Source organism: Lacerta agilis, chromosome 2 (assembly GCF_009819535.1).
Source record: "Lacerta agilis isolate rLacAgi1 chromosome 2, rLacAgi1.pri, whole genome shotgun sequence".
Lineage (NCBI taxonomy): Eukaryota > Metazoa > Chordata > Lepidosauria > Squamata > Lacertidae > Lacerta > Lacerta agilis.
The window spans coordinates 44989729-45010873 of NC_046313.1; the positions used below are offsets into that span (position 1 = coordinate 44989729).

Sequence of the window (21145 nt, forward strand, 5' to 3'; positions counted from 1 at the left end):
AAGCAGTCATTGAGTGCTTAACCTTTTTATTAAAGGTATATTGTCTGAGCTTATAACACAATTGACACTAAATTACAGTATTTTAGGAAATGCAATGAATGTACAGACTTACAAATATATATATTCTGGAAGTACCAGTAGTATCAATATATTATCTTTTCCCTCCCACCCCCATAACCCTTTTTTCCCATTTCCAAAACAGTAGTGTACTGCAAAATGAAGTTCAAAACATGTCTCTTCACAAGCCAGAGGCTACTCTGTGGGTGGGGCTGCCTCAACTGCTTTCACATAGGCGACAGGCAGGCCACCTCTTCCTCCCAGGAGAAAGAGGTGTCCCAACCACCTGCCTGAGCAAAGGCAGCTGAGGCAAGGTGGGCCGCCTTCTTTAAACTGTTCTGCTGAGAGGGGTGCAGCTGCCTGCACCTCAGCGGAGCAGTTTAACAAAGCCCCCACCTCACACAACTGGCTTCCCATGGTTAGCTGGAAGGCTGAAAAGGCCTTCTGCAATTTTCTAGAGTTCATAAAAGGTACAGGTCAAGTTTCTCACCCCCACCCACTTCCAGGGTCCAGCTGAGAGGTGCTGGAACCCACAATTCCACTGAAAAAAGAAGAAGCCCTTTTTCTGATTGTATCTTCACTGTAGAAAGTACTAATGTCTGTAACCAATAAATACAGCATAGCTTCCTATATGATCATTATATTCCTAATAGTTTAGAATGCTAAAAACAGAAAACAAAAACACAGGTGAGGAGTTCTCTTTAGTCAGATGGCACTGCTAAAATATTACACATTTTTAGTTTATAAAGCATCTGGGGGGAAATAAAATCTCACATTTACACATTATTTAGAACATCAAGATGTTCATTAACTTATTTTGATAGGTAATAGTGAACAATTTAATTTTCTCAGAATTTTTTAATAAAAAAGCAGTAACATAAATGCTGCATAAAAATGTCTTAAACAGTTCTAAAATGCTTCAATTACGATAATAAAGTCTGGTAAACTTCAGCTTTGGGCACCACACATTTGTTTTAACTTTCAAAAGCACCATGTCATCTTTGGCTTGCTCTCAGTATGATGAAGTTTTAAAGGACTCTCGAATCCTTACCAGTTCTGCAGCACACATGTGACCAAAAGCCCTGTTGTACCATTCAGTTGTGCGGCCCCTGCCAATAAATGAAACAGCCTGTTAAAAAACTAAAGTGTTAAAACAATTGGATAGTGTGTTCTCTTCCCAACTATTGGGCCAGGTTGAGCTAACTGTGCTTTCCAACAGGGCTTTCCACCCCTTATGTCTCCCCCAAAATCTCTCTGGCGAACCCCCAGAACAGTGCACCGGGGGTGGAAAGTACAGATTGTTCCATCTGGCAAGCAGAAATTATATTAATACAACACTTAAATCCACCCTTCATTTTAGGCATTCGTCCTCCACCACCAGTACTATAAAACTATTGACTTACAACACACACCTTAAGCACTGCTTCTGAAAAGTGTTCAATCTTTATGCAGATTTATTAGGTTGCCTGAAATTACTTTTCTAAATCACACGTGGCCATGAAAAGAAGCACTTAATCATTATTAACTAAAAAGACTGTAATCAGCTTCTATCACATTTCTGTACATCTGAAAAAACAGCTGTAGCAGTGGGCAAAACAATTTGTGCAGTGACGTATAACAAGCTGCCAGCCAATTCACAAACAGAATGCCAGTTTTTCATACTTGAATCTTATTCCTCTAGCAAGCCCTTTACCTTCATTGCATTTGGAATCTATTATGTCAAGCCACTCTAAAGAAAAATAAAAGAAATATAGATACCTGGTATCTGTTCGACAGACATGTGTGACTTTGGATTTCTGAGTGCTGACTACTTCTATAAGATACTGACAAAGTAGGACCTGACCCAAGATCCCTGTCATGGTAACACCTTCACAGTCTATTGAGGTAGCTGCTAATATGCATGTGCTGCTTTGAGGATCAGTCCGCCAAGTCCTGGAAACAAAAGGTCAAATCAATAATCTCATTGACTATCAATATGCTATTATGCTTATGAACTGAAACAATGCTATCAACTGTAACAGCTCATTTACATCAACTTCCAGGCATGACACATGATCAAGGTGATCAGCTGTATGTATAAAAATTAATATTCAACTAAGGTTAAGTCAAGTCAATACCTCATACAGCTCATCTCATAATTACAGCAGTTGGCAGAGACACAGGAATATTGTAGATTCCTTACCTTAGAACCACATATTCTCGTGGAGGAAGTGGAGACATGCTCTCGGTTGCATAATGGTAAATGTCTGTTTCATCATCTAAAATTTCTAGGACTCTTGTTTGTTGAAGGTTTGGGTTCCATAGCTGCTGTTCCATCAGTATCCGATATAGAACCACTTTAGGGGCAGCATCAACTTCAGCTGAAGCTTTCCATACCCGGACCAAGTAGTTATCATCCACCTTGGAAGACAGTTAATCCATTAGGAAACAATTTGAGTCTGCCAAAAGCAGCCCAGGATCCAATGCAGCTCCAGTACATGACTGTAGAACCCCTAGAATTGAGGTCAACAAGGTCCCTCAATCCATTAAGATATGGTTTCCCAAACTTGAGTCTGCAGCTGTTTGGGGGCTACCAACTCCCATCACCTCTGTCCTCTGCTTCTGCTAGCTAGGGATGTCATATCACAGCACCTAAAGTGACTAGTTTTCTAGTTTGGGAAACAGTACTATGGTGGCATTTCAGTACTTTTGTGCTCCATGCCATACCTTTTCTAATTAATGTGTGACCTATTTCTCAGAGGGAGGTTATTTGCAAGTGGGACAAGATACTGTTAACTGGTTCTTTTAACAGAATACACATGTATTAATGTTATTTTAAAACTCATTTACTCTGAGCCACATTAACGTTCTCATGCCAAAATTACCTTTTTATATGCAGACTCCACTCCTTCTAAGGTGGAGCAAGTAACCCAGTTCTTGAATTTTTCCTTGGCATCTCGGAGCAAGTCCTGCATGGAGCGCTCCAGGGAGACCACTGTGTTACAGTGCTTTGCTAAGGAGGTTTGGTGTGGACCTACTTCATTGGAGATAGTTTGATCATGTAAATGTTCATAACTGTGATCCAAGCAGTAGTCAGGAATCTGCAGAAGAATACTAGAAATTAGTTGCTAGGAAGCATAGGTCATAAGAAATGGATATCCCAATATATTCCACTGTATTTATTACACTTGTATCCCAGGCTTCCTGTAGAGAAGCTCAAGAACAGTATACACACAGATGTCACATAGTCACCCATCAAGGTGCAAGAAGAGTGGGAATGTGGTTTTTTGATGCTGAATGCTACAGTATAGTGCTTCTACAGTTAGTATGAATCAAACACATGACTTAAAAAGGGAGGAAAGGATTTTTGAGTACTCAGTGTGTGGGAACCACACAGATACATATAAAACACTTATTTGAAGGAACGTAAGCTGCCGTTCTCCAAAAAACAGGCTGAACAAATAGTATATCAACCTTTGCACTCTTTGGGGTTTTGCTCCTAGCTCTTAACAAAGTCACTGCCAGCTCCCTGTGCCAAAGCAGAAAAAGTTCGTGCTAACAAGTGTTTAGCCTGAACTATTGAGTCTAATTTTGGCCCAGTCAGTGGCCTCTCCCTCCCATCATCTTTTCTCTCGCAGCTTCCTCCCCACCCTCCCCTTCTTGCTTTTCTGTTGTTGTTTTTTATCCCTTTCCCACACACTTCATGCCACAAAACAAGGTCAAAGACAAGGGAGGAAGCAAGAATGACTGGAACATCTCAATTGATTAAAAGTCACTCTCCCGCCTCATGCACGAAAGCCCTGTTCACCAGGCCTTTCCAACAAGTAATTTCAATGCCAGAGTCGAAGGGCATCTTGGCACTAGTTCATATCTGTTCAAGTGCTGCCAAGAGGAGTGGTCAGAAGGCCCAAATGCCACACATTCTTCACCCTTCCCAGCTCTGGCCTCATGCTAAGCAGGTCAAATTCCCACACACAAGATGCAAACAACGTAATGCAGAAAGAAGAGATTCTAGTGGGTCTACAAGTCAGGACTAAATGGGCATAACCAAGGTCATGCTGTGCTCAAACAAGAGATTGGAAAACTCACACTTCTCCCTCATCATTAACAACTTTTTAGATCAACGTAGAAAGTGGTTCTGTTGGTTTCATGCTTAACATGGGTGCTGCCCCTCAAAAAAAGAGGACAGGCTGAGTCATGTCCACACCAGAAGGCATTTCTGAGCCCATATTTAGCATAAGCCAAGAAGAAACCAAGGTGACAGAAAGTAGCAAATCAAAGAATCAAAATAACCAGGCACTTGCTTTCAACTGTGCTTAGAAATTTATGACATACTAAATTAAACATCTCCACTATTAACCTATTCTGGCTTTGAACTCTCTCATACAATGAATCAAAGACCATGTAAAGGAGGAGGAAGGTGATGGTGACAGTACAAATGAGAAGATTAGGAGTCTGGTGAAGAACAGGATGAAAGTAGTGAACATGAAGATGAAGAGGAGCAAGAGAATTCTGGAGATGAGACTAGTGTGGTACCAGTGTTTCTAGCCATCAAGAAATTCAATGAGTCACTGGATTTTTAGATTTGGGAGGAAATGTCGGAAAGCATCAAACCCCAGAAAGGTGAGCTGATCCTACTCTGTAAAGTACAAAAGACAAGTGCTCCTGGGACAGTTATCTGTTCAGCTCCAAGTGATGGCCTATAATTGAACCGTTGTAGTAGCACTGCCTTATGTCCTCAGAAATCCTGCCAATACAGTTGTAAACTGCTTAGAGGTTTATTTATTTTAATACTGAGCAGTATATAAATTGATTGAATGAATGAATAAATAAATAAATAAATAAATAAATAAATAAATAAATGGTAATAGGAAGACTGCATGCCCCATTTTTCCTGCCACCACAAGTTACTAGCCTACGGGTGTGGAATCTCCAACTGCGGTTGAAGTCAATAACTCTTTTCAGGTTAAACCAACATGGCTTACAGTCAGGGCACATAAGAGTCCTGCATCATCTGGAGGGCCACGGGTTCCTAAACCCAAAGCCCAGCTCTACCCTGGGTGGCAATTACACGTATCCAAATCATCACTAGCAGAGATGGATGAAGCTCAGGATTCAGCTTTTTGGAATATAGTGATTTTATATATATATATATATATATAGCATTAATTATATGCTTCGTAGTCCTATGAATCAACCTTTATATTGAGCTAGCTCAAAATAAAAATGCAAACTGTTTCCTTGCTATCAAGGAACTAAGAGAAAATAAATTTTGCTTGTTTAGAGAGGTATACTTCCTGGAGCAAAAGACCATAGGTGTATGGTACTAATGAATAGCAATTAAGAGTTGGTCCTATATCTGCTTTTAATTATTGCCAACAATGAAAAGGGCTGCTGTTCTGATTTCAAACCAACAAAGTATCCATTATACAAGTTTCTAAGCAGCATGAGGGATGGAGGATGCCAATGAAGTTAAGCAGTGATTCTTCCTGAAGAAATTAACTTACCTGAAAGAGTCTGTTGCACTCCATTATCATATGGGCCAGGCCTTGAGTTGCAGCCAGGTTCTCACTCAGGTCTCTCTGGTCAGGCTTTCCTGTACTGTGCTTCCTCTGGCTGGACCTAAGGAGAAGAATACAAAGGTCTGCTTATTCAAATCACACAATGTAGCTGGTAAGGGCACTATCACTTCAGAAAGCAGGTGAAAGGGAGGGATAGAAATGTAAAATAACTGCTCCTGGTTCTGTGGCATGTTTTGTTGTCAATCTAAACAGTGACAGCCCTCTAGTATAAGGTAGTCTTCACCAACATTCTAAAAATTTAACAGATAATAGGTTGGGTAGGCCCCCTGAAGGCTGCATCTCAAAAGATAGTTTGCACATAATGCTAAACCATGGTTTATTAAACAATGTTAGTATGTTTAACCCTGCCCAGCAGCTTATATGCAGTCCAAAAACCATGAACTGAAGCCATGGTTTGCTGTTGGCTTACAAACTTTGGTTTGTTTTAAGTATGGCTTGGTGTCATATATGAACCCAGTATACTTTCTTAACCATAGTTTCCATAGTTTAACAACTTCACACCAAAAGCTCACCAAACTACAAATGCATGGAGGCAAGAGCAGTGGAAAACAAAACATACTTCAGAGGACAGAGTTCAACTAACTAGTCCTGCTATCAGAAGCCCACACAAAGGTTCCCCCTCTCCTCCTCCTCCTCCTCCTCCTCCAGGGCCCTCTCAAGACTGGCTTGGGGTGGGTCTTTAAAATACCCCCAGAAGAGTGTGCGGGAAGAAGAGAGGGAGGATCATCCTATCCAGCAAGCTGAACAGCTTGTGCTGATGAAATTATAGCCAAAGCACAACACTGAATTTCTTCCAAGAAAGAAAACAATGGTACACTGGCTTGGCACTGTATGTGAACCAAGCCCCATAGCTTACTATGGTTTATTAAGTATGGTAAACGGTCTCTCAATATCTAATGTTTGTGGTTCATTTTTAATGTTAACCAAAGGTTAACCTGAACTCCCTCAACTATGGTCATGGAGCTGTCACTGCCCAATGAGCTGCACAGCCACAAGTGAAGAATGGCCAAAAATTCAAATCACTCAAAGGGCTTAGTTGCTCTTTTTGGTGCTTTTAATTATTCTGTGACATAATGAACCATGGATGAAGTGATTATCTGTCGGACATTTCAGCTTCAACTATGGTTTATTAACTATGGTCAATGTTAACCGCAGGTTGTTCTACCACATAACACTAAGCGATTTTTACACACAGTTTGGTAAAAACACAAACTGTACCTTAGCATTATGTATGGAGCAGGTTAGTGTCCAGTGTACTCACCTGCCATATTTTTGACATTTGTTGCACAACACTAATTTTCCCAAACATCACAAGAGACAGGAAGACTGTTAACAATCTCACAAGCCCCTTCTTTTAGTTCAGACACAAGGGTTGCTACCTTGTTGAGAAGTAGGCCATTGAAAAATGCAGCATAGAATATAAAGTACTTCCCAAGGGAGTGTTCTGTCCAACGTTCAAATCTGTAGTTCCAGTCATAATTATGAGCAAGAAACCTTCACCACCAAATGTACACACATTGTTTTGGACCAACTCTCTTGGGCAGCAATTTCTTGGTATCTAGTTGGACTTCTTATTCAATTGTAACCACTATTATCTCTGTTACTATATCATATTTTCTTGTTACTAGATGTGATTATTTCTTTTGAAATGCATGAACTACAGTTTACTCTCTGTTCTGTGCTTATTGCTCATGTTGGAAATGTTAATGAAATATATTTTAAAAATAGACTTTTTAATTATAATGAGTCCTATTAAGTGAGTATGCTTTAACCAATCCTGGTCAGGAACATTTCATTCACAGGCACACACAAAGCTCTCATTGATTTGCCTATTATCATTAGACGTGTTTAATTAAAGACTGGCCCAGAAAGTCTAAGGGAAAGCCAATCACATTATTTAAGAGCTCCAATGCTTTGCCAAAGAGCATTAATTCATATTTTAAGCTTATTTGTGGCATCATGCCAAGATTAGGATTGCCAAGAGCCTGGCATTCATCTCTAATAGCTTTATCTTGGAAAATTCTTTGTGAATGGTTTTTAAAAAGAGGTTGTTAGATAAAGATGCTTGACTTCAATCCCTGAAGCCAAAGCTGTTAGATTAGGTCCTTTTGAAGTCCCAACACTGAAAGTAAAATATTAGCAAATTTATTATCCAAATTTCCCGTTCAAAGCAACCTTGCTGTTAAAACAATGAGGTGGGGTGGGGAGGGAAAGAGAAGACAAGCACTCCCTCTTTTCTTAAGATAGCTGCTCCTGCTGTAGTACAGAGCTCAAAGGAAAGTCTGAAGGTAGAGGCCTCCTCCTCCTCCTCCAAAATTTCTAAACTTCCAAAATATAAGTTTCTTCACCTGGAATTAAGAATTTAGCATTTTATTTTGCAATCAATTCTTCTGACACATTCTTGGCTGTGATTATGTGTTCACTCTCTTATGACTGACAATGCTGTCATCATTTCAGCTCTGGATTCCTCTCTCTCTCTCTCGGGAATGCTGAGCATCACAGGACTTGTTTTATAGCCTGATACGCATCTGGGATGCGTACTCTTCTTAAAAGCACATTCTTCACATGCTTTACCTCTCTTCACCTCTCTCAAAGATTGAGCTATCATCCTAAAACATGCAGATACTTTTTCAAGCTTCCCACCCCCACTCATGAAATAGAATTTGCACCCTTAATGGCATTAACCTGCCACAGACATTCAACTCACACAATCTAAAGAATGCTTCTTGCTCAAGTACAGTTTTTCCTATTAGTTAGTATATGCATTTCATCACGAACAGACCTCTGGTACAGTGATGGTACTGATGCAACTTTCTGTACCCACAGTACTATTTTTCTACAATTTTAAACCTGACTCTCAGTCAACTTTCTAAATGACTGTGGGTATTGCTGCATGTGGAGATGGGCAAGCTCCCCAAATGCAGAGACTGCCTCTACATCTCACTGTAGCAGAGATGAAAAAGTTACACTTTAGGTATATATGGGGACCAGTAAACTGAGATTCATTCACTTCTTCAAAGCCTCTTTGAGATGTATGTCTCTGCTAAACCTCCCTGGCCTTTTCAGGCTGATCCAAAGCTACTCCCATATTTTTTTTAAAAAACATGTCTGCCACCTTTTTCTGGTTGCCTCTACAGAAATGTTACATTGGAAGTATAGCCCTCAGGAATGCAGTCCAATACAGTGGGACCTCGACTTACGAGCTCCTCGACGTACATTGTTTTCGACTTGCGAATGACTTCCGGGAGAAAAAAAATGGCCGCTGCTTCAGAATTTTTCGACCTACAAAGGGGAAGCGGCAGCACGATACCTCGACTTACGAGGTTTTTAATGCGGTTTTCTCAATGTACAAAATTTTTTCCCCTCTGGAGATAGCGCCCTTCAAGTTACGAAAATTTCGACCTACGAGGGTGCCTTTGGAACGCATTAACGTTCTAAGTCAAGGTACCACTGTATCCCGTTTTGTGCTGTTACTTCACCATGGGGTTGCTTCCCCCACTACTCTGGTCACAAATCTCTTGTGGGAGCAGCCAGTTACGTCACTACTTCCCACCTTTTAAAAGGTGGGAGAATACTGGCCCAGGAAGTAATTGGCACAGGACCATTGTGTTAATGCATTATCAAGCCACGTATGGCATGAAGCTACACTGAAGCACTGCTATACTTATGAGGTAATATAATAACAGCATCTTAGGAAAGTACATACATTCAGAGAAGGACAGTGTAGTGCTTATCGCTGGTTAACTTGATGAGTATAATAAAGCTAAAAGGTCCTCCAGAGGAAAAGAGTGTCTGTAATAGCCATAAGCAAAACCCCACCCACCCACCCCTTTGCAAGAAACTAACATTTAAATGGAGTAGGTCAACATACACTAACTATTGTCAGGAAATGATTTTTTTTCTCAGAAAAAATGCTTTCCAACTACTGTGGGGGGTGGGGGAGCCTGAGCCTGTGGTCCTCCAAATGTTGAGGCAACTCCAGTTCCCATCATTTCTGGCCATTAACCAGGCTGTCGGGGGGCTGATGGGAGTTGAATTCCACCAGCACCTCAAGAACCACAGGTTTCCCATTCTTGAGCTACTTATTTTTGTTCCCTAATCCTCAGCACTACTATGATTTTTAAATATTAACAGGCTGATATAAAATCCTTTAGCTATCCTTAGGCAGCTACTCACCAAATATCCAAACAGCACAGGGGGTATTTTCTCTATCTACTGTCCATTCTGGCAGTGCTAACTCTCTTTTTTATCACACCATGATTAAAAAGGACAGCCATATTCAATTAATAGCCATTAACAGTTGTTCAGATCTGAAATAAGGTGCATTCCAACACTCACAGACCTATGATTTCCACCTGAACACAGCCAAAGCAGCACAAATTGGCTTAAAGAAACCTACACTTGAAAGAAATTACCATTGTAAGCAAGTAAAAAGGCAATACTGTGCTTATGCCATATAAAATGATGACTTGACTTGAAGCACCTTTACATTTGTACAATGCATTTTCCCTCACTGCTCATCAGCAAGCAAGTATTGTTCACGCAAAAATACCTAGACGATGAGGAACTCTCTCTCCTCAGGGTATTAAGGTGAAACAAGGATGGTGCCAGACAAACAGCAATGTTGGTTGGAGTCATCTGGTTTTCCTCCACAAAAGCCACTACATCTCTGAGAAAGAATAGCAGTGTTTTCAAAGCTTCTCGGTTTTCATCTGGAAGCAGAAGAACAGCAGCTTGGACAGCACAAAACTGCTGATCTTTTGGCAGATCTAGAGAGGGAAAAAAGATGGAGGCCAAGTTCAGGAACTAGGGTATTTTCTTACAAAAAGAGTTGACATTTATTATTTGAGTAAAATGTAGTTTCCATTTACTTTTAATATGGTAGGGTAGAAACTTAAACATACACACCAAACAGGCTTTTTCTGCAACAGCTCCATATTTGTGGAGTGCTCTCTCCAGGGAGGTTCAGCTGGTGCCTACATTATACATCTTTAGGCAGCAGGCACAAACATTGCTCTATAACCAGGCTTTGAGCTGACATCTGGTGCCCTTTTAAATGTGTTGCAGAAGAGGGCTTTATTGGGTTGTCTTTCTATTTTTATTATGTATTCTGTGTTTTTATATTGCAATTTTTTGTTGTGAACTGCCCTGAGATCTACACGTATAGGGTGGCATACAAATTGAATAAATAATAAATAATAAAATAAAAAAGAAGGCTCATCTTAAGAGGCTAGTTTAAAGAAAGAAAAATATATTCCTACATCTTTTGTCCCTTGACTTCTGACTTAAGAAACTGAATTAACTGAAAATCAGAAGTAGCATCAGACACACTTAAACTAACAAAGCAAAATTACATTCCACTTATAAAATCAATGTCTAAAATGGCCAACCAGAATTAAAACAACAGCAGGTACGTACATTGGTAGATGTGGAGGAAAGATTCACAGAGCTTGCTGGTGAATATAGGTTCTGGAAGGTCTCGGAAATACTGCTTCACCATGTCTGCCACATCAAATGCTGACTGCCCCTCATAGGTTACATTGTTTGGGTCATTTTCATTCATTTCCCTTAAGGAAAGGATCCTGGATTTCACACCAGATTTTCTGAAAAGGCCAACCTATGAAAAAGAACAAAAAAAGTAAACATTCAATCTGCAGAATAATGTCCTTTGACTCTGACTGGGGCATGACACTCTTAATGTGGTTACATATCCACAAGCTTTCTAGGCACTTTTGATTGTACAATGTTCAAAGGCACTTTGATATATGCACAATAAAAGAAACGGGGGAGGGAAGAGATTATTTCGTTTGAAAATGTAAAAAGAATGTTGATAATGCATCTTTAATCTCTCCTTGTTACATGTATAGACCCTTTCATCTGCAGTACTGAACACACTATATTGTCACTCAGCAGGTTGGAGGTGATGTAAAGTGCTAAAAAGAGTCCTGTGTATGGTGTCTGGACTATGATGGCAGCCACCTACAAGCAAGTTGTTGCTTGGTAATGCAGGCTCAAGTGATGAAGATGTGTGCCTCAGCAGTCCTGGCATTACTCTGCCCCCAACCCCTTGCCTTGTATCCCTTTTTTTGTTTTGTTTTGTTTTTTGTTTCCAGCGCATAAGCATTTCAGACCATTAGAATAGTAAACCCAGGGGTCCCCCAACCCCACCAAAACAAGGAATTTGCAGCTATACCAAGCCAAACACATCAAATGTTATTAGCATATGTGTGTACGTACACAAAATCAGAATAAGAGGCTCTAATAAAGAGAGGGTTGAGAGCTGGCCAGGGCTATGAAAAATTATGAGCAAAGCTTAATAAATTTAGCATAAGAAATTATTGCAAGTATATGGAGATAATGAGTGCTTTGTGAGTAAAATAAAGCTTTACCACATTTAATGAAAACTACTTAAGTTTTGAAGGGGTGGAACAACCATCACGAGGGGAAATATTATAACACATTTGCTCATAGTAGTAACAGAAAGGCTTTTACCTATTTAATACAGTATAAACTTTCATACTGATACCTGGTCAAGAAAATGGTCTCTTAAGTAGTCCATGGCTTGGAGTATGCTCTTTGGAATAGGATGACTTGTTCTCTGCACATTTAACAGCAGCGGTACTCCAAATACATTTTTGTCCTTATAGTCTGGTGCTTTTGTTTTTCTGATGAACTTTGGAACAGTCCTGAAAATACAGAATTCATTCGTTTATTCAGATTTATGCTCTGTGCTGGGTATGCATATCAGGCATGTGGAGTAGATACACTGAATTCATTTATAGAATACAAAAAGTATCGGGACACAATTAACCCTTCTAACCCTTATTAGTTTGAAAGGAAAGCAATATTTACCAAAGCAATGGAAAAAGAAACATACCATTGGAACTGCTGCATCTGCCAATGCTAGCCATGTAGCATCCCAATAGAAGTTTTACTTTAGTATTTGTTATGCCAAACAAGATACTGTTCGAATATGAAAAATGAGATCAGGTTAGTCTGACATGACTAAAGGCCTGGAAACAATGCCTTATGAGGAACGGCTTAGGGAGCTGGGTATGTTTAGCCTGGAGAAGAGAAGGTTAAGGGGTGATATGATAGCCATGTTCAAATATATAAAAGGATGTCATATAGAGGAGGGAGAAAGGTTGTTTTCTGCTGCTCCAGAGAAGCGGACACGGAGCAATGGATTCAAACTACAAGAAGATTCCACCTAAACATTAGGAAGAACTTCCTGACAGTGAGAGCTGTTCGGCAGTGGAATTTGCTACCAAGGAGTGTGGTGGAGTCTCCTTCTTTGGAGGTCTTTAAGCAGAGGCTTGACAGCCATCTGTCAGGAATGCTTTGATGGTGTTTCCTGCTTGGCAGGGGGTTGGACTGGATGGCCCTTGTGGTCTCTTCCAACTCTATGATTCTATGAAAAACAGTTTCTTTAAGCTGAAGCACAGCTACTTACTACATAGCTATCCGCCCTCCAGTTTCCTGCTCTTTATCTCCTGCTCCCCTTCTTCTATTGCTTTCCCCAACCGATTTCTCCCCCCAAATTTTGCAAACCCCAATATACTTGTTTGTAAGCAAAAACATCAGCATAAACACACTGAAGATTCAGTAGAGAGTTCTCCCTGGTTAGCCAGAAAAACAAGGACACTATGATGAGAGAACTTCCTACAGATGCCTTGAGGACCAGAATACATTTTGTAAAATTTATACCACTGAGTTTTAATTGCTAATGCAATCAGAGGTTTTCAAAGAGGGCCAGATTTGATGAAGTGAAGGGCCGTGAGGGCCGACCAAAGGGGCCGGATTAAACTGACCAGTGGGCTGGATTAGGCCCCTGAAACGGACTTTGGACATACCTGATCTAGAGCATGAAACGAAGTGGGGGGGGGAGGTATACAGCTTGAGAACAGCTCTGCTTGGTGGATAGGTTCAGCAGTATGGGTCCCAGATGGGATAAGTAAAAGGGACATCATTGCGGTCCTGTACTAGAAGCATTGCAAGTAAATCAACTGAAAGCACCATGTTCCTGCTTATGTATATGAAGCTAATTGTCTTTTGTAAGTTTCCTTTGGAGGGATTTGCTCTGAAAATCAGCATATAGGGGCAGGCTCAATTTCCAATTCAAGACCAAGGTAGTTCTTTCACTTCAGAACCACTTCCACTTCATTCTAACTTACCAGTTCCATCCTTGCTTGCTGGAAGGAGAATATTTGTCCATTAAAGTAGTCAATTTTAACAAAGCAAGCTTCTGCAATCGATTTAGGTGGGCAGCTGACTGGCAGTCAATTTGCTGAGAAAGACTTTCCAAATTTGTGCTTTCCTCAGTAGACCATTGTCTCTTCACATGTCTAAAGGGGGGGGGGGAACCAAATTTGTTTCAGTGCTCTTCAGTATTAGTAATATTGTGCATACCCCCCCAAAACTGCACACCCACAGAAAATCACTACGAATTTCAAAATACCTTGTGAAAGGTAGAACACTGTACTTTAGAGACCAAGTTCTGTGGTGTTCAAGCATCAAAACCTCAAGTTATTCAGCCAGATTATCTTCACTATTAAATCATTACTTCAATTAAAATTTATGCTACACTGCTTTAAGCGCAACTGATTGACCCCTTATAATGACAACCCCAGCCAAATTTCATATTTAATTCTTTGCCACTTCAACCAGTATATAGCTGACCTGATAGAATGTGCCAATGTCCGTCTCATCCTCGATTCTGTTACATATGCCAGTTCTGTGAGGCCACGTTCATTGCAGTTCCCTTCACTGTCAGTAACTGACAATTCTGGCAATTTCCCTTCTGAATGCTTTTCAGTCTCAAGGCGGATCTCTTTAGGAGATGATGGGCATGGAGAGATGGACTGGTTGGAAGGACTGGCAGAGTCGGAGTCCCCATCATCTGAGAACTTCTCTGTCCACTGACTGACCAGCTTCCTGAGTCCATTGACATGCTCCATAACACTGTCTAGCTCTGTAAAAACATCATCATCACCAACCTCCGGTGTATCCATTTTGTTTAGATGATTGCCTGGCACATTGTCATATATGCTCAGTCTGTTATCCATCAATGAAAGGGAGCCAGGTGGCGTTTCAGGCTCCTGAGAACTCATTTGAGCCCTATTCCTCCTACACCCATGAAAACTCCCAGTTCTCCAGTTCACAGAAGTGTTGTCCATTGGAGACAAGAGGCTGTATGTAAGGGCTTTGGGAAAAGTCCCAGGTTTATGGCCTTGAGGTACTTGAAACACTTTGTTCTTATGCAAATGTATCTCGTTTTTGACATTATGCTCTGAAAGATAATTCCACAAGGAAAACTTGCTGGAATCAAATTCTTCTCCATACATTCCTTCTCTTTTACTGTGTCTCCTCATTTTGATAATGGGGCTTGGCGTGCTCACAGTGCTGCTGTTTTCAGATTGGCTGCTACTACTGCAGGTCTGTGAGGAATAAGACTGCTGCATTGGCTGACTTTCAGACACGTCAGAAATACTAACGCAATTGAAATTTTTCAGCTTTTCTTCATTTAGTCCCTCTATAAGAATAGGCTCGCTAATAATGGGCTTGGCCTTTGAATGTGCTTCTCTCTTCAAACTGCTGCTTCGCAGGCGCAGCTTCTCCATTCTCTTTAAGAAACTCCTGCCCTTTCTGTGCAATGGCTTATCCAAGAGCTTGTCCTCACTAATTATGTTCAAGGTTTCACTAGGTGAAGAAGAGCAACTGAAGGTAGAGTCAGGAGATGCCAATTTATTTGAGGAGCATGTTGAAGAACTCCTGCTCATCTCAATCTCCTCAAACGTCTTTGGAAAGCTGATTAAATCACTATCCCCACTACTAGAACTGTGAACTGAAGACTCGTCATTTTGCTCCCCTTGATCAGAAAAAGCTATATCCCCACTGCCAGAGCATTTAAGTCTGAGACCGTCAAAGGCTGGTGTACCAGAACCTTCTGAGCATTCTAACCGAGACCATCTCCGACTACATTTCTCATAAGTCCATTTGGTGCTTATTGCACAAGGTTCATCCTCTTCAGATTCATCACTCTTAAGACAAGAAAAGAGGTTAAAAAAAGATGAGACAGGTGATCGAAATTTTGATTTAAGATTCATTCTTACATTTTACTACAATGCATTATGGTTCAGTCCCTGCCTGCTATTGCCAGCTCTCCCACATGCCAAGAAAGCCACTCCAAAAATGCAGAGAACTCTTCTGACTCCAGACACATATTCCATGGGCAGGGCCGTCTTAAAGGGATCGGCTGCCCTGGCGCGACGATCCCTCGGCGCCCCCGGTGGGCCGCCTCTCCGCCCACCCGCGCTGGCCGCCCCTCGGGAGGGGGGTGGGCGAGCGGGAGATGAGGGGCGTGGCACTGCAAGCCGGCCGCCCTCCGTAGCCCCAGCTGGAGCACTGGGAAGGGCGTGCAAAGCCCCGCGCCGCTCCAGCGCCACGCCCCTCATCCCCTGAGGGGTGGCCAGCGCGGGAGGGAGGTGGGCGAGCGGGGGATGAGGGGCGTAGCGCTGGAGCGGCACGGGGCTTACCGCGCCCTTCCCAGCGCTCCAGCTGCGGCTCCGGAGGGCAGCCGGCTTGGGGAGGCACGGGTTGGGGAGGGGGCGCCTGGTATGCCGGCGGGCTCGCGGGGCGCCCCTGGGGGGCCTGGCGCCCTGGTGCACTGCGCCACCCAACCCCTATGACGAGACGGCCCTGTCCATGGGTAAAAGAAGTGTGACACCTACCCTACATATGGGATTACTATGCCTAGACTCATGGATCTCATCTTTGAATCCAAGTTACTTAAGCAAGTCCAATTGATTTCAGTAGGATATACTTATGACTGGTGGATTTTAGGCCTGGGATATTTTATATGTGTGTGAATGCTTTTCAAAGTATTCAACCTAATATTTTCAGCCTAATGCTTGCCTTGAAAATGGAAAGGCTTGCAGCCAAGACATCATGTAATGTAAAAGGATGCTTTGGTCAATCAGCTGCACTTATGCTCAACATTTTAGTGCTGCAATGGTTCAATCTAAAGTGATTTTTAAACCACTTGAGAACTACTGCTGCTTAATGCTAGCTTAGGTGGGTTGGTGTTTTTTTTTAACTTTGCATCTGCTTCTAGTTATCCTACTAAAACTCTAAAATCAAAATGGGCAATTCAGTGCTCAGCTTCAGGGTTGGGTTCTCACATTATACCATTGGCATGGCTTCCTGGTGAGAATTGAGAATGGTTCAGACATATTTGTAACTGAGGAAGAACTTCATCACAACAAAACTCAAACAGTTCCCAGTCACAAATAACTCGTGCCTGCTGATTATTAAACAGAAATTGTAAAAAAAATCTCTCTGTAGTTTATAGTCTCCTATGTCAACACCTTTGAATTTATATTGAGGAATTTCTTTTATAAAAACAATTGCATAATTTGGAAACGTACCCTCTTTCTTTGCCGATTTATTTCCACCTTCATTGCTGTGCACTTATTCAGTGTATTCAAACGCCTGGAAGAAGGGGGGGGGTGACACATTAAGATGTTTAACCTGAGGTTATTTATAATCTTGTACTAAATGGCTCTCAATCCACTAAAGTTCTTAAAGGAAATTAATATGTAATTTCATTAAGCCATCTTCATTTTGCTCCAGTATTCCACTAACAATAGTTGGCTCTCACCTCATAATCTGGGAAGCTAATCCATACTCAGAGTAGACCCACTGAAATCAATGAATCTAGGTCTACGAGCTTAAAGCTGAAATAAACTGATTGAATGAATGAGTCTAGGAGACTTAAGGCTACTGATTTTAGTAGAACTACATTGAGAATAACTAATATTGGATAAAACCCTACAATTCCCTAATAATGCTCTTAAATGCATACAAATGGAAACAGGTACAAAATCATGCCTCTGTAACACAAAAATGGTCAAAATGTCAACAGTGATAAAAGTGCATGAGAACCTTCTTGAGATGCAGGTAGAAAACGTTAAAGAATGGTAAACAAGTCCCTCTTTCAGCAAGTAATGGCTAAAAAAAATAATGTGGGCAACATAATTTATTCCATGCTGAATTCCAGGTAGCACATATAAGCAAACTATTAATTGTCTGGTATAATAGCAATTTCCTGATGTGCTTTTGTTCTATGTAGTGAATAAACGGAAGCCCAAAAAATAAAAATACAGGGGTTCGTGTCATTTCCAAGAAAGTTTGATTTTTTCTTTAACTCATAAATCTCAAATTCTTGCAGTCCAATGATGAACATCTGGCACCTTCTTATCTTTCCACTTTTGCACAGGTTGATAAAAGCCTCAACAATAGATCAATGAATAAAAATGTTGCCAGTTCAGACCTGACTCTATGAAGAGAGACTTGTTCTTTTTATCTTGAGAAGCTATTTAAAAGGGAGGCCCAAATTGTGTTAATGTGGGTTACATGAAGCCTTTAAGCAATCTGTTGAGAAATTAAGCAGCTTTTAAAATGATTGTTGTGCAATTTGTTTGCAATTAAGCAATTACTCTGGTACTCCCCTGGAGTGGGTAAGAGTCATATATTTAGCAGAGCTACTGTTGCGTTAAAGAAAAAGAAGTTATAAAGTGCACCTATATTACTACAGCTGCTTTGGCAAAATGTCAGCATCTCTTTTGTGCCTGCAGCATCTTACCAAAGCTCTTTCTGAGAATAACTCCAGGGTCCGTAATTTTGCAAATGTTACTAATTTTATTCACCGTAGTTTGGGTCTGATTATTCCTAAACATTAGGCACCCTGAAAAGTTATAATTCGGGGTGGGGGGAGATCTTCCTTAGTGTAGCTAAAATACCGTAGATAAGGGATGTGAGGTGACGTCAGTGTTGGTCCATTGCAATATACCATATAAAATAATGTTCTAAAATAATCTGCTAAGTTTCTCAGAAAACCAACAATCCAAAAACGTAAGTATATTTAGTCACAAAACGAAAACGTTTTTCTTTTCCCCAGCTAATTAAACCATCTATGTACTTTTACACTGTGGAGGGCTATTGTTTCTATTTGTTACTATGTTATGCATTTTTGTGTTTTTATATTGTAAACTGCCTTGCGATCCTCAGATGAAAGGTAGTATATAAAATTAATAATAATAATAATAATTCTTATTACAGTTCATACAAGATACAAGACTATTCCTAGGTAGTCTAGAAGATAATGCATGAGCAAACCCAGGTTGATTTGGAGGCGATCAACAGCATGACAGCAACACTGTATGTGTGGAATAGTCCTAGCTTTCAAAAGAAAAAGCCCTTCAAAGACTTGTACAGCCATATAGCAGTTCTTACTACTTACAAATATTTTAATAATTATATAATAATGTGCCTGTTTTCAGAATCCAAACATGAAACTAGTAAGATACACCCATTGACTTAGTTAAAGCCTCAGGTTGTCAATCTCAGGTTGTCAATCTAAATACACATCTATTTAATTCAGACCAAAGTTTACCTGTATAGGGATTCTATTGCATCTTGATCTAAAAACTCGTGATCTTTTCTGACAGTTTTGATGTCAATAGGAAACTGCATATCTGCAAAACAGAGTTCACAATGGTAAATAATCTCCCCTCCCCTTTTTGGGAGAGGGGGATTAATTTCACAAGTTCTTAAATCAGCTCAAAAACAAACTCCAAGTAGTGGTTTTTTTAATAGTGACAGCTACCAGACTCAAAATGGTCTCAGTCTCTGCAAGGAAGAAAGCATAGATTTATAAATGAACACACCATCAGCTTGCCAGCTGATAGGATTCATTTTTAATCAAAAAAGGTTCAAAATCTTCTATGAAGGAAATAAACACTGGCCTAGCAAACTATGGCTTACCAGGACAGCAGGAATGCACTAGCTCCCAGAAAGGACCTTGCACACACTTTGTGCCTACCTTGCCCTTTTAGCTAAACATGGCTGTTAAGACAAGAAGTAACCTCAGCTGCAGCTTGTGGTTAAGTAGGAGAGAGCTTAACCACAAGCCTGGATTCAGACAACATGCTAAACCAACACTGAGCTAAAGTGACCGGAGAGGTGCAAAATAGGTGCAATCTCCTCTCCAGCATTCATGCTAATCTGTGATTAGCCACTGATTATTAGACGTTCAATCTCTATCTCCATTGTCTACTCAGAGATAGGAACAAGCAGATAGAATCTTGACAATGTTATGAGTCTGTTTTGCACTATATTAAGTTCATGCCTAGATCATTTTATATTTTGATTTTAAAAAATCTCAAAGCATTTCACAACCTACATTAAAAAATCAAATAAAACAGTCCAGAAGAAAACATTACAGAAGAAAGTCAAATATAAAACACACATTTAAAACAGCATAATTAACAGATAATAAAATGTTTTATGCTCCAATTGCCCACTGCACACAAATAAGCTTGAATTAGCTTGCATTGATAAGAACATAAGATAGGCATGCTGGATCAAGCCAATGGCCCAGCATCTTGTTCTCTCAGAAGCCAACCAGTTTGCTTGTGGGTTGCCTGCAAGTTGGACATGAGCACAGCAGTCCTCTGCCCACTTGCAATCCCCAGCAACTGGTATTCATAGGCATAATGCGTCTGACAATAGAAGGTAGAACATAGTCACCATGGCTAGTAGCCACTGATGGCCTTGTCATCCATGCATTTGTTAAGATATTTCTCTACAACTGACTGCATTTTGGACCACAAGCATGTCTGTTATACATATTGCCAATACTTTTTATTTTTACTCTGCATCTCAGAACACCATGGGTGAAGTAGTACCTTCAAACATCTGAGCATATTGGGGGAAGCCAGCAGCTTTCAGCCAATCACAGGCTTCTTTGGCCTCAATTTCTGCAATTAAAAAAGAACACAAAAAAGAACACAAATTAAGTTTTGTTTTCCAATACTGAGCAAAAACCCCCAACCCATTGTTAAGCTATGCTACTAGTTTTAAAGCAACCAGTTTTCTTTCCTCCCTACCTTTTAATATATTACAGGCAATCCTCGTTTTGTATTCCAGACCCCCATGTGCGTCGGCAGAGTGCACGAGTCTGCTCTGCCCCTTTTCATGCCATTTTTATGACATTTTGGAACTACTTCTGGGTATGGCATACATCAGGAACGTCCAACTCCCAAGAGACAGTGATCTACTCCCACTATAAAAAAGACTGGCAGTGATCTACCCGTTGTCATTGCCAAGAGTTGTTGATCTTTTTTGGGGGAGGGGGTGATCAGAGTTGTTGATCTTTTGGGGAGGGTGCCCCAGAGTTGTTAAACTTTTTGGGGGGAGGATAACCCAGAGTTGTTGAGCTTTTCAGGGGGGTCAATCAGGAGCACCCTGGAGATCCCGCGATCTACCTGGAACACCCCCGCGATCTACCAGTAGATTACAATCTACCTGTTGGACATGCCTGGCATACGTCATTTGGACTCGCCTAAACCAAAGGCTGCCTGCACTCTTCATACACATATCTCATTCTGAGTATCCAAGCACACAACAGATGCTTTTGACATGCAGTTGCAGCTAAGCTGGTGGCATTGAGTATAATAGCTTTACTT

General features: G+C 40.8%; 1 protein-coding gene across 4 annotated transcripts in view; it reads right to left on the bottom strand.

The window, feature by feature from the left end:
* Positions 1 to 904: 904 nt before the first annotated feature.
* The window catches only part of LOC117041264 (rho GTPase-activating protein 7-like), an 89925-nt gene continuing 69684 nt past the window's right edge, over positions 905 to 21145 (bottom strand). For 2 of the 4 annotated variants that reach the window (XM_033139839.1, XM_033139841.1), the window contains exons 2-14: positions 20366 to 20437; positions 19072 to 19153; positions 17045 to 17108; positions 14298 to 15658; positions 13793 to 13963; positions 12145 to 12304; positions 11037 to 11235; positions 10171 to 10387; positions 5544 to 5658; positions 2922 to 3137; positions 2240 to 2457; positions 1816 to 1989; positions 906 to 1166 (exon numbers count right to left, since the gene is read on the bottom strand). In XM_033139839.1, the coding sequence (XP_032995730.1) occupies positions 1070 to 1166; positions 1816 to 1989; positions 2240 to 2457; positions 2922 to 3137; positions 5544 to 5658; positions 10171 to 10387; positions 11037 to 11235; positions 12145 to 12304; positions 13793 to 13963; positions 14298 to 15658; positions 17045 to 17108; positions 19072 to 19153; positions 20366 to 20437 (3146 nt within the window). In that variant the 3' untranslated portion in view covers positions 906 to 1069. Of the gene's footprint in view, positions 1167 to 1815; positions 1990 to 2239; positions 2458 to 2921; positions 3138 to 5543; positions 5659 to 10170; positions 10388 to 11036; positions 11236 to 12144; positions 12305 to 13792; positions 13964 to 14297; positions 15659 to 17044; positions 17109 to 19071; positions 19154 to 20365; positions 20438 to 21145 lie in introns of all 4 variants that reach the window. The other 2 variants (XM_033139838.1, XM_033139842.1) reach the window with 2 other exon arrangements.